General features: G+C 39.2%; 1 protein-coding gene across 2 annotated transcripts; it reads left to right on the plus strand.

Moving 5' to 3' along the window:
- Nucleotides 1-1646: 1646 nt before the first annotated feature.
- LOC131780429 (uncharacterized) lies at nt 1647-12241 on the plus strand. 2 transcript variants are annotated; one of them, XM_066166681.1, is made up of 3 exons: nt 1647-1759; nt 6159-10613; nt 11554-12241. In XM_066166681.1, the coding sequence occupies exons 2-3, from the start codon at nt 6185-6187 to the stop codon at nt 11604-11606; spliced, it is 4482 nt and encodes a 1493-aa protein (XP_066022778.1). In that variant the 5' UTR covers nt 1647-1759; nt 6159-6184; the 3' UTR covers nt 11607-12241. The 2 variants fall into 2 exon arrangements, with proteins under 2 accessions (XP_066022778.1, XP_066022779.1); XM_066166682.1 differs by lacking the exon at nt 1647-1759 and adding an exon at nt 3249-3408.
- The last annotated feature ends 1156 nt before the right edge of the window (nt 12242-13397 follow it).

The raw sequence follows: 13397 nt of genomic DNA on the forward strand, positions 1-13397 counted from the left end.
AAACTTTCAATGCGATCGCTGGTTGAAGTTAACCATTTCTGGACATTACATTGTAGAACGCCGGCAGACGGGAGAAAAAAGTGTCCCAGGCACTATGATGGAACCTTTTTGCTCGGAATCTTTGCAGGGCATCAATTCCTCTGTTCATGTTTCTCTTCACCCCAGTCTCCCCCCCCCCCAAACCTCCTCTACCCCTTTCTTGCTAAAGATAAAAACGTACTAAAAAACAACAACAACAACAACAACAAGCTTCTATTACCAAACTGAGAAGTTAAACTTAATTTACACACGTAACATATTAATACAAAAAAAGGTAACATTTATTCAGAATAACTGAAAAGCTAATCTAGCTGAGTAAAAGTAAATAATGTTTAAATATAGGACGCAAGAAGACACATAAAAATTAAGACACATACAATTAAGTAGTCTTGCGGTTAACTACGACAGACTGACCATATGTTTTTCATGCATGTTTTTTTTGCATCGGCGTAAAAATGAGCTGAAGTCAGTCATTCATGTAGTTTGTTGCTGTGCACATTTTTAAATGCAAATAAAGCGCATGACATGTCTTGTTTTCAATTTTTTAAACTGATCGTACAACTGAGAACTATTGATTGAAGAGGAGATTGAGACAAACTGACTAATATCTATCGGCGAACAAAGGTAATATCAGAATTCCTATCAAAATTTTTTTCTGGGCGCAAATACTCCTGCTTTTAATGCGTGAATGCGCGGTTTCGTTTGTAAGATAATCGATCGCTTAGCACTGACGAGACATCCCTGTCCCACACCCTTTGCTCATCAATGACTTTGCGAGATTATTTGAGAGTGTTGAGGAAAAAAGGTTAGGGTCTGCGTGGAGCTTTTAATATTGACAATGCATACAGCGTAAGCAAGAGGTCGTTCAGATGGATAGAAGCTCCAAGGAAAGCAATCGTAGATCAATCATGCGATCTTTCTCGAAACTATTCTCGGTCATTAACTTCTATGCCAATATCCAAACACAATTTTGAAATTCCAGTGGACAATTATGTTGTGAAGAATAAGCATGCAGTACTTTTAATGAATAGGCCATTCTGATGTAGAAGAGAGAGCACAAATGTGAAAGCTATTTCCTAACATTTCTGAAATATTGATGCGTCTGGTTGAAGTAAATACTACTGTTAATTCAGTCGCTAACATGATCTACAAATCAGGTGCAATTATTTCCCATCTCCCAGCAAAATAGATTATATTGATGCTCCTATTGTGAGATTTATCTGAAAGTAATATCATTAAAATTGGACTTTGCAGCCTGTCCAAGTTCCTGTTTTAATTCAATGAATGCCGAATAACTTCAAACCCTGTATTAGCGCTTAAGATGTGATAATGAAATTCTTTCTGCGGTAAATTTCTCTTCAGTCACCCAACGAATGAAGTTCGTAATTTAGTCTTACCGTGCACATTTATTGTAATGTATTTCAAGCTTTTATCAATGTAAAATGTTAGAAAAGACTTTGTGCCAACATTTTGAATGCAAAGGTAATTAAATCATGCCTCAGGTATTAGCTCTTGGCGTGAAACCGAACTGCCAATCATCTCTGTTAAATTTAGCCGGATCAAATTATACAAATAAAAACTACTTCCCACACATCTGAAATTGCTGTGGACGATGGAGTCGTACTGAAGTACCCATTCTTAAAGCTGTGTAAAAACCTGCTACCGGCTTCGAGTACATACAGTTGAGTACACGTTCCGTACTGGAGAGAGTATTGTAAAGGTAAGAATGATTGGTAATGTTTCTTTCCGAGAAATTGTTATTTTGTCAAGTGATGTCTTCGTCAAGCGTTCCTTGGTATTTATAGCATTCGAGTGAATACATGGACGTTTTTAACTAAATTCTCGCCCATTGGTTATTTTGTCCAATCATTTCTCTGTTTATTCACGTTGAGTTGAAAATGCTTCGCATTCACATGCGCATCACAAGCCCTACCTCTCAGGCGGGACAGCGATACAAGTGGTTAAATTTTTAATCAAGCTTCTCTCTTTTGTGTTGCCGTATAGAGTCGTATAGATCAATCAGCTTGACATTATCAAATAGTGTGTGTAAAAAGTTTTCGCATGGCGAACGAATTGTTCGCATAGAAACAAGGTTTTCATCAGAATCTGCTGCAAAAGACCGATTCAAACCCAAGCAAAAAACAAGGCAAAGAGATTTTTATCTCCAACCTTTCTTTTAAGATATTATTTGTGAACTGACTAGTATGACTTATCGTTATTAAGAAATAAATCTTGATGAGCATTAGTGGACCGAGTGTGTAATTCTTTACAATGTAAAACTCAACATACTCTTGCTTGCCATGACATAAAGCAGAATTTCACAGGGGAAGAAATTTAGCGAAACATTGTTTGATTTTCCTCCCACGTCAAGGAAAATTATTCAAAGTTCATTTTGCGGCAATATATTTTATCGTTTATTCAAAGTCTCTGTTTCATGGTGGGAAATAACATGACCATTGAGATAAACAGTTCTCTGTCCATTCAGGGAGAAGAAAAGCTTGCTTTAAACTTCATCCTAAACTTTCAATGCGATCGCTGGTTGAAGTTAATTATTTCTTACTTCGAAGTGAAATTTGAAAGGTTATTGGCCTTTAAGATCGATCTTTCGACCAAAGCGTCAAATTGGTTCTTAACTTGTGAGCAGGCTGTAACGCGGTAGCGAGATCAAAGACGACAACAAAGGGCCAGGGAAGAAAACCTCGCTAGTTCGCTGCTTTATTGCTTGTACCGAATATGGCTGCCTTCTTCTTACTTTTAAGACATTGAGAGTAAGGGAGAATTCTCGAACCTGCATGAAATAGTTTTCCGCAGAATTCTTGTCAAAATGTGTCTGCATTTTTTCGTAGGTACCTGGTAAGTTTTAAAAAGTAGCTGTTGTACATAACAGCAAAAAATATAGCAAAAGCTATCAGGCTTTCAAGTCAAACTAATGACACTTGTTTTGATATTGCGATATTTTTGGAAAATTATCCTGCTCAAAGATTGTTTGATATTTAAATTTGAAGAAAACAGTGTTTTTCTCTCGTTTACCGCGTTGTTAAAACACAGTTATACTTTCATTCCTATTCCTCTCCAAACGAGAGCGACTTAGCCATTCAACTATTCGTGGCTTCGTTATGGCTATTCGTCCGTGATCGTGAACATTCTTATCTGAATTCGGTGTATCCCTCGCGCTAATATTGATATCATGGTATTGATCTCATAGTTTTCTTCGTTATATCGTACCTCTACTGTTACTGGTCAAAAGGACGCGTTTACCATCCCTCTTCAACGTACGCACCAGAACCGGCGCTGCTATCGTTTAGGAATAATCAATGTGTTATCTCATTCTGACGGATCGATGCGAGCAGAAAGAGCCAGATATCTGAAGTAAGACAGGAAATGACATACTCCGAGGTTAATTGCTGATTTAAAGCACTATTTAGGAAGAAAATTATAAAATCGAAGCAAGACCATTTTTAAATCAATCCAGCTCAAAGGAAGCTCTCTGTAAATTTTATAATAAAGTTCGGATATAACGCGCGCTGTCACTGGTTGAAAGAGCGTGCTCTATGAGAGTATAGAGCATAGAGCTGAGCTACAGCTGTCACGCCATCTGCAAATTGTACTATGTTCGAGCTTTTCCGGGACTTCTTTTTACCTTTTTTCCAATAATTGAAAGTGAAATTTCGGAACTGAAGCGAGCCGGCAAGTAGCAACAGAAGAATCAAACAAAGGTTTGTAAACATACCAGGCGTCGTAATTTACGTTATTAAAACGTGAGCAGATACGAAAATCCTCAAAGGAAAAACAAAATAAACATTCCGAATTTTAAAGATTTGCACGCTCAGTTAGATTGCAAGCTTACGTACGGTAATAAAAATCAAACACAGCTAATACTCGTATAGAATATAAAGTTCAGTGTTCAAAAACAAAACAGAACAAAACAGAAATAATGAAAAATATAACCGTCGGCAAACTGGCATAATTGTTAAAATTCATACTAATTATGACGGTGTCTGAGCGAATATGATCATGCTGAAGTTCATCGCGGCTTGCTCATCATGGCGATCTCCGGTCATCACAGTAAAGCAAGCCTCAGAAACTGCATCGGCCGCCCTTCGAGTGAAAAAATAAGAGCTTACTCTGATATCCTTTCCAATACGTTGAGTGGCAATTCACATCAGTCACTGCAGCCGAGTATTGCGGCGCTGTCATCACGAGCGATCTTCATGTTCCGGTGAATTCGGCTGTCGTTCATTCAAAAAACACTCGCCCTGAACAGTTTGTTTTCTACCTTGTCATGTGGGAAAAACTCGCGTGTTTTTATGAGCCATAATTCGGCTGAAGTTCACTGAACATTTCACTTCAAGATTCTGTATTAGAGACTTAAAAACTTCAGGCAAAAGTGTTAAATTCGACTTGCCGAACTATTTTAGTTTGTAAACTATCGTAGAATGTGAACTTTGATGGTTTTTGAACTTTTGACAGCTTTAGTCTTGTACAGCCAATCGGATTATCTGAACCATTCTAACAGGGATTCTGATTGGCTCATTGTAGCGTGCTCTATGAGAGTATAGAGCATGCTGACAACACTGTTGTTCGCTTTGGAAATAAAGTTTGTTTTGAAAATTGAAAGTAATGCTTGGGTAATTTAACGGATTCTTTATTATAAAACAAATAAAGAAGCCTTGACTGTGCTCTGTTCTGTTATAAAGCACTTAGGAAGCGGCTAGAGCACTCACTACGTCTCGTGTTTCTCCCTACACTTCTTTCGTGCTCTAGCCACTTCCTGTGTGCTTTATAACAGAACAGAGCACAGTTAAGGCTTCTCTATTTATTAAATGGAGCACATGGAAGTTTGGAGAGCACGAAAGAAGCGTAAATATATTATTTTTCACCGCGCTAACAATGGCCGCTCGCGCGAAAAAAAATTTTCTGGCGAAGCGATTTGCTCACGCTATCAGCGTGCACTATCGGGATTTTGAGCACGCGCACGTATACTGAATATGATTGCGCGGCTCTGCTAGCTATGTTATAATAGCTATTAACAAGCACACAGAGGTATAACGAATGTCTAAGGCTACTAATGACAAACATGAAAAAATTACTCAGTTCTGATTGTTTAAGATAAATGCAGTTTTCAGGTAATTCAGAAGAGGGTTAATTCCGTGCAAAGAAGTAACAAACCAGACATTCTTATTGGTCAAACATCAAAGAAACTTCACAGATAGCCAATCAAATGCGAGCCTTGGATGTCGCAACATTTGGATACGCTGAAAATTTGCGAGCGACATAATGGCCGGCGTTTTAAGTAGGTTTTCTTTCGCCGTCGAACAACAATAAAGCAGCTGATAAACAGCTCTAACAACGAAATCACTGTAAAAAGCACTGCTTTTTGGTTGTCGGTTTGGAAAGTGGTGTTAAGAGAAGGGAATTGCCAAGAAAGGAAAAAATTACGAGCCGATCCAGCTTAACACTTTACTCGAGCGATTCTACGCCGAAATTAAAAACAAACATGGTTAAACCTCGCAAACGACGATTCCATTCATCGAAATGGATTCGGATATAGACTCAACAATCCTTGAACTGTTCAACCGGACTTCGAACTTTGCGCCTTAAAGATGTGAAAATATCCTTTTATAATATTGTTTTGAGCGTACGTAGTTGTTTTGACCAAACGCACCATGTCACTTGCAGATTTCAATAAATTATTTTTGCACTTGATGCGCGCGCTTTGCTTCTGCATAGTTATGATAAGCTATCTCGTATTTTTTCATGTATATTATTAATACATAATCACATGATTTTTCTCGTGCAATTTGGAATAAATAAGCACTCATTAACTTTTTCAGAGACCACAAGTTGTACTCGCCCTACGGGATCGTGCGATTTGTCAATTTTGTTAGTCTTTGAAAAGATTTACTCGTGCCTATTTATTCAAAATTGCACTCGAAATCATGTGACTACCTGTACTAATAAACATGATTTTAATCTTTGAAATCTTTTGCTCATTTAGAGTTAAATAATTCTCCTAAATTTTTTTTTTCAACTATTTCCAGTCGAGGCAGCGTTTAGGCACCCATTTTCATTCGAGGTAGTGTTTAACTTGTTGTTATCTGGGTTCCGTATCAATTTAGGATTGAAAATAGCATCTGTACCAGTAATGGCGACTTCTATATCCACACCACTGGCAAGCTCTGTGGAGAAGACAAATGGCGCCAAACTCAGCAGACTTCTTATTGATGGCGGAACAACGGTTCTAAGGAATGCTTTTGATCATTATCACGCCCCTGAAAACCTTGTTACTGGTCTCAATTCTCACCTTAAAACTCTCCATTCTCTTTTGCGAAGAAGAATCCTAAAAGAGCCGCAATGGGACTTACTATTCCCACCGTCTGGGGTTGCTCCAGACTCCAAATCATTTGACATCACATTGTTGTTCCTCCTTCTTACCAACATTTGTGACCTATCTTGTCCATCCTCAGGATGGCATTCTAAGCCACACGCGAGTGATAATTCCTTTGAAGCAAACCTTGTTCGCATCAAGTTTTATCGCAATGAGTTGTATGGCCATGTCACAACCACTAGTGTTGACGAGTCAACTTTTAACAATCTTTGGCAGGAGATAAGTTCTGTTCTCGTTGCTCTTGGACTGGATAAAGTGGAGGTAGATAGATTGAAAGATGAAGGCTGTGGGGAGGAAAGAGAAAGAAAAAAACAAGAGAGAGAAAGATCGGATAAAATTCTGAAGAATCTGATGAAAGCGGAGTTTAAAGGAGACATCGAACATCACGTGAAAAGATTCCAAGAAGGTACACGGGGGTGGATCTTCAAAAGAGTTGAAGACTGGCTGAATGACAGGAATTCCCCAAACCGTGTTATGGTCATTAGTGGAAATGCAGGAATGGGAAAGTCAGTTATATCTGCTATTATTTGCGAAAGAATTAAGGGTGCAGGACGTCTGTCGGGAAGCCACTTCTGTCAGCATAACAATGCAAGGTATAGCAAACCTCAACTTATGCTTCAATCCTTGGCTATTCACTTGTCTCGAACCCTACCAGAATACAAGAGGGCTCTCGTGGAACAGCTATCAAGGAATCTGGGGTTGGAACTCAACAGCATGGATGTTGAAGAGTTGTTTACTTTGCTTTTTATGGAGCCTCTAACTACAGTTAGAAACCCTGACGAAAGCCTCTTGATGGTGGTAGATGGCCTGGATGAAAGCGAATATAAAGGGCGCAATGACCTTCTCAACGTAGTTGCTAACCAGTTTTGTAAGCTTCCAGAATGGATTCGACTTTTAGTGACGACGCGACCAGAGATAAACATTGCTGACAACCTTAAGCGTTTAAAGCCCATTATACTCGAGGAAAACAAAGAGGAGAACATAAGGGACATTAAGCTTTTCCTTGAGATGCGTCTGAGCCATCGAATGAAGGAAACACAGAAGAGCTCTATTTTGGAGAATCTGGTCAAAAAATCCGAGGGTGTATTCCTTTATGCTTATTATCTCGTCGATTTTATCGAAGAGAATGTGCCCTTTCTCACACTTGAGCACCTGGAAGGACGCTTGCCGCTGGGAATTTCATCTGTTTATCTATGTCATTTTAAACGGTTAGAAAAGGAACTTTGTGAAGAGTTAAAGATAGAAGAAGAACAGGTGTTTCGCTTTCTTTCTGCCTTGACAGCCTCTCGTGAGCCATTGCCTATAGCTTTCGTTTCGAATATGTTCGATTCGGATGGAAAATCCGTCACAGCTCACCGTACAATAAAGAAGGCGATCGCTTGTATCTCTACACTTTTGCCTTTACGCAATGATCGTCTTCACTTTTTCCACAAGTCGGTAAAAGACTGGTTGTCTGGTTCTTCTGTCTATGGTGACCATGAGTTTATCCTAGATGAAAAGAAAGGGCACGAAATTCTCTTCAACCTATGCAAGATTGAGCTTGAAAACGTAAAGAGAAGGAGCATTCACGATTGCACTTTCAGTGACGCTGAAACATACGCATTACTGCATGGTGTCCAGCACATGATTGAAGTGGATTCATTTATCAGAGACCCAGTAACTACTCAGGTTGATGGTCTGATCGAGGCTTTCGTAACAGATCTGAAACTCGTTTTCGCTAAGCTTTGTGTGAATAGCAATCGCCCCTCGGAGGATCTCCACAATGTGCAAAAACACGTTCGACCCGCTCTGCCGCAAGAAGTTTGTTCCAACTTGGACCTTCTTCAGGATTTTCTTAGAAAACATTCTTTTCTTTTAAGAGACCATCCTCTGCTGTTTTTTCAAAGCTTGGTCAACGAAGGCCTTCCTGAACTGTCTTCCATAGCCGCTTCGATCCTTGACAATGATCTTTCTCATGTGTCATACCTTAAGTACGTGCACACAGAAGAAGGAAATGGTGCTGTCAAAGCTCGTTTTTACGGTTCTCATCGGGTGGCATGTTTTGATGTTTCACCTGATATGAACTTCATGGTCTGTGAATGCCGAGATGGAACAGTCCATTTGTGGTCTCTTAAAACAGGGAACATTCAATGGAAAAGACCTTCCTTTATCACAAGACAATATGAGGGGGTACATCCTTATGGCTGGAATAGTGATTTTGGTGCTTATCGTCAAATTGGTGGTTACGTTTTGACTTTTTACAACTCTGTGATCTTTCATCCAAATGGAAAATATGTCCTACCCGGGAACCTCAGGAATGTTTACACTTTGAATGGAGACTGTGTAGAGCTTTTCATCGACAGTGAGTGCAAATTCGCTCACTGCGTATTCCCCAAGGATAAGAAAGTAATGTTAACCGACCGTTTTGATAATCCCAAACAACTATCTTTGTGGAGTATGGAGGATGGAACAGAACTGAACCGTTTTACGTGTGAAGAAACCATTTCAGCTTTTACAATTTCCGAAGATAGCTCAAAAATCGCTTTTGGCGACTTAACAGGTTCTATCTATTTGCAGCAAATAGATAGAAGGAATGCACCTGTTTTGCACAAGTGCATTAGCAAGGCTTGTGGATTAATGCATTTCAGCCCAGATGGTGAAGTTCTTTGTTGTGGCCACCTTCCGTGTGAGATAGAACATGTTGGAGTGGGCATTTACGGCTGGATGTTTGATCATCACCAGACATTCACATTTTGCGATTTTACAAATCTTGTTGCCTTTCGTTCATCAGGTAAAATTCTCTTGTGGCCAATTCAGTCAGGAAATTCCATACCAGACTACTTTTCCAACTGGGTTGATGACATACGTAGTGTTTTTCCATGCTTCTCTGCAGGATTCTTCAAGAAGCTGAACGGCACGACAATATTAACGGGTGGTCCATCCTTTAACTACATCGTCGCAGTCGATGTCGATGTTCTGAGTGCAACCAATTCTGCCTCCACCAAAATGAAAGTCAGAGAAATTGTAATGTCTGTAGAGGGAGACACTATGTATTCTATTAGCTCATGTGATAATGATTACAATGATAGCAAGGTACTAGTGACCGTTGTGAGAATTTCGAGTAAAGAAATTTTAACGGAAAAAACTTTCATCTATGGAAGTGTGTCTCTTTTACCCACCAAGTCAGGTATTGTCCTGTCTGTTGGCCAAGATACTCCACAACTCTGGAGTTTTGACCTCTTGGAATGTATTAAACCTCTTGCCAAACTGAGTGGTACGGAAAAACTGACTTTTTTATCAAATGAGGCGATAGCTTGTCAAAGACACTGCCGCACGATGACACCTGAGGATTTTTGGGGCTTGAAGCTCCCTCGATTCAGCGAAGATAAAGATGAATCATTGACACCAAATGTTGCATTGGAGACTGAAATTAGCGATTTCTCACCAGAAGTCGGCGATGTTTCATCTGATGAAGAGGATGCTCTAACTGTGGATGATTCTTCACGGGTGGATGATTCGACACGTTTCATCGATCCAGCACTTAGTCTTGGCATAGTTACCTCAATTGTCTGTGAATCATGTCGAATGCTTGATGTAGACATATTCAACGCAGTTACCGGAGAGTTTGTTTCATCGATGAAGACAACGGTGATTCCCAACGACAAAGTACATTCTGTTTTAGTCAATCTTCGTGGCCAGATCCTATTATGTTTCGTTGAGGAAATAGTTGATGAGGTATATGAGGAAAAAATAAAATTCAGCTTAAGCGAAAATAACCACGGAACACCCATTTGGTGGAGACATTCACAAAGGATCGAGGATTCTCCTTTCGACCCTTATTTTATCTTCTCTCCAAGCGAAGAGTTTCTCATTACGTGGGGATCGCTAGATTCAGGCTATGGACTGCACATCCTTGACACAAAAACCGGAAAAACATGCCACACCTTCGTTGAAGATCACGACGACATTGTCGACTGCAAGTTCGTTGTTAACGGCGATATTCTGATTAGCTGCACTCGTGACAATTTCCTTCGTTTGCTCAATGTGAGGTCAGGCGAACAGCTCAGCATGCTAGACATTGGGGAGCAACCGTTCAGCTTAGGTGCCTGCCTCAGTAATCATCTTGTTGCCATTGGATTGTCAGGAACCCGAATGAAATTCGTTCAAGTGGAATTACCAAGAGCCAAAGAAGTTGTAGAAAACAAAGGTTAGAAACTGATTTATATACTCGGTTATGATTGGTAACATCTAAGGATGAAAGAGAACTGAAATAATATTAAGTTGAAACCAAATACCATAACGCATAGGGTACAAATAGTTGTCCTCTGGTAATAAGAGGAAGGTAGAATCTTGAGGTATAATTTACTCGTAAGTGCCATCTCCTTACTAGTAAGAGGCAAGCTTGCATATATCTCACCAGCCCGATTTGAGCACTGATAGGATAGGGTACACGTCATGCTTATGATTGGACAGTGTAATAGGACAGTTAAAGGGACGGTTAAGACGTCATGGTTGTGTAAGTGGACCGAAAGCATCGTGTGCGCGCGCTTTTGTCCAGCATTTCATCGAGATAAATCGATGTCTTGGTTTTGCCATAATTTTTATTAATTGGTAACAGGACTTCATGTCGTTCAATTCTGTCTGTAATCATACTCGAGGTTAACAAATCGGACTCCTGCCTCGCGGTCGTCCGATTTCGTTAATCACTCGTATGATTACGGAACGAATCGGACTTCAGTCAGTCCCATTACAGTTATTAGTCAGGTAGCATTGCTATATGGGATCAATATCAGTATCTGGGCAACTGCCCACCTTCCCCTCCCCTAACTCAACAACAGTTAATTGACAACAAGTTAAGGTTAATGTTGGGTTAGGGGAGGGGTAGGTGGGCAGTTGCCCAGATACTGATATTGACCCGCTGTATGTCCTTTAAAATGATAAAGCATACTGATAATTATTTGTAGCTTATTAAATTGCTCGCCCATTCCACACTAACCTGTAGATCAAGTCATTAAAACTCAAAGTCAGTCATGTTGATACTAAAAAAACTTACCATCTCACTTATTCTATTTACAATAATTAACCTTAATGTTATCCTGCAATTATGTCATTGTTGTAACTGGTTGTTATTTTTCCTCTTTTTTTAGGTTCAATTACTAGTTGGAATGAAGCAAGCCGGACAGAATGGAAGCTCAACTAGAAGAGCTTTTCTGTCAGCTTATCACACATTACTGAGAACGCATAGTCTCTTTTACTCGATAAACCACGGCTGGCATTGTATGTAAAGCGCCCTACGCGCTAGGAAGGAGATTTCTTAGAATATTCGTAAACATATGCAGTTTTAACCGTATCTAATGGCTTTTTATTTTCTAAAAGATTAGAATTCTTAAATGGGCACTCGAGGGGTTCACCTCTTGTTGCCTTCCTCGTGTAATCGATACTATACACTACTGATTACGTGCCCGACTGGCTACAATAGGTTTTGGTCGCAAATGAGGAAGTACGTATCAACTGCACATACAATCTTTTTCTTTGATTTTGGCACGAATTTGCCTAAAGGAGTACTGGAAAAGAGAGCACAATTAAAGTTAACTGTTGTTGTTTCTACAACCATTTTAAAATTATATACACAACCATTTCCAATTTCGAGTGTTACGCAAATTGCGAAGATTTCATGAAGTATTTACCTCAGACCTTTTTTCCAAGAAAAGACCTGATACATCCCTCCAAGTAATTTTTCCAAATTTTGTGTGTCCGTTTATTAGTTTGTTTGTTTTTATAAACAGAAAGATAAAGCAACCCACACTCTGCTGTGTTCTCTTGTGTCTCTGTCTACTTTATGAGTGCTCATCACTTTCTATGATCCAAGATCTTGTTTCTGTGATTACCTTTAACATCGAATGAAAAATGGAAGTTAAGGGAAAATCATTGAGAAGAGGCTCTTCCCACTAACTTAGTTCTGCGAAAATCTCGAAATGTCCTTAAAACTTTTGTGGTATTTTCGCTGTGATGAAAGCGGAGTATATAATTTGCGTCTCAGAAATTACTGGTCAGCGCGGAATCATTGTCTTCAGGCCAAAGTTGTCTTGAATACAGAATTGAAATTATTATCATTGTTAATCATCAGTACTTTTAACATACTTCCACTCCTACTATTGCTATTATCATTTTCATTATATTTATCATCATTGTTATCATTATTCTTTTTAAGGAACTTTCTTTGAAAATGCTTCCAGTAATTTAAAAAGTGCCTCGTGTTTTCAAGCCCCCCCCCCCCCAGAAAAAAACCGACCTATTATGAACATTCTGTTGACTCTGCTTGTTTATGGTGTTTTTATAATTTATTTATTTAACTATGAATTCTCTGGACGTAGGACTCATATACTTACACACACAAAAGAGGAAAATGACTGCCTTTTATAAGTTAAGTGAACAGATGTGATATCAACCCGTCCCTCATTCTACTTCAAGTCGGAACGAGAAAAACTATCAAATCAAACATGTACATGTAAATCAAACATGTTCACACAAGTATTGACAGCTGACATCTCAGACGAGCGCTCAACTAGCAAAAGCCTTTATGGCCATTCAATCAGCGGTAGGATTTGTGATAAACACCAATGCATTAACTATTTAGATAAAATAACAAGCGAAGGAAACGGCACGGTATACAGGAATCAGAGTAGTAACCTAAGCTACTGAATACACAAAAGCCAATCAATATGTAACACATTTTGTCATCTGTGTACTTAATCTTCTTCTTTCTCGAATGGCCAATTCTTAAGAGTTACTCCTCGATTATCTGGTACGCAAGCGATGAACAGAGTTGAGAAAATGCATATCTTGTCCAGTATAATTAAAATATCCTCTGTGATTGCTTAAGTCTGCCGAAAGGACCCTCTGTCGACTTGTAAGCCGATTTTTCCAGTTTGAGTTAAAGACTTTAAGTGATGTTTACCGGTCGTCAAAGAATAAGTCCGAGGCAAGAGAT

This window comes from Pocillopora verrucosa, chromosome 5 (assembly GCF_036669915.1).
Source record: "Pocillopora verrucosa isolate sample1 chromosome 5, ASM3666991v2, whole genome shotgun sequence".
Classification (NCBI taxonomy): domain Eukaryota; kingdom Metazoa; phylum Cnidaria; class Anthozoa; order Scleractinia; family Pocilloporidae; genus Pocillopora; species Pocillopora verrucosa.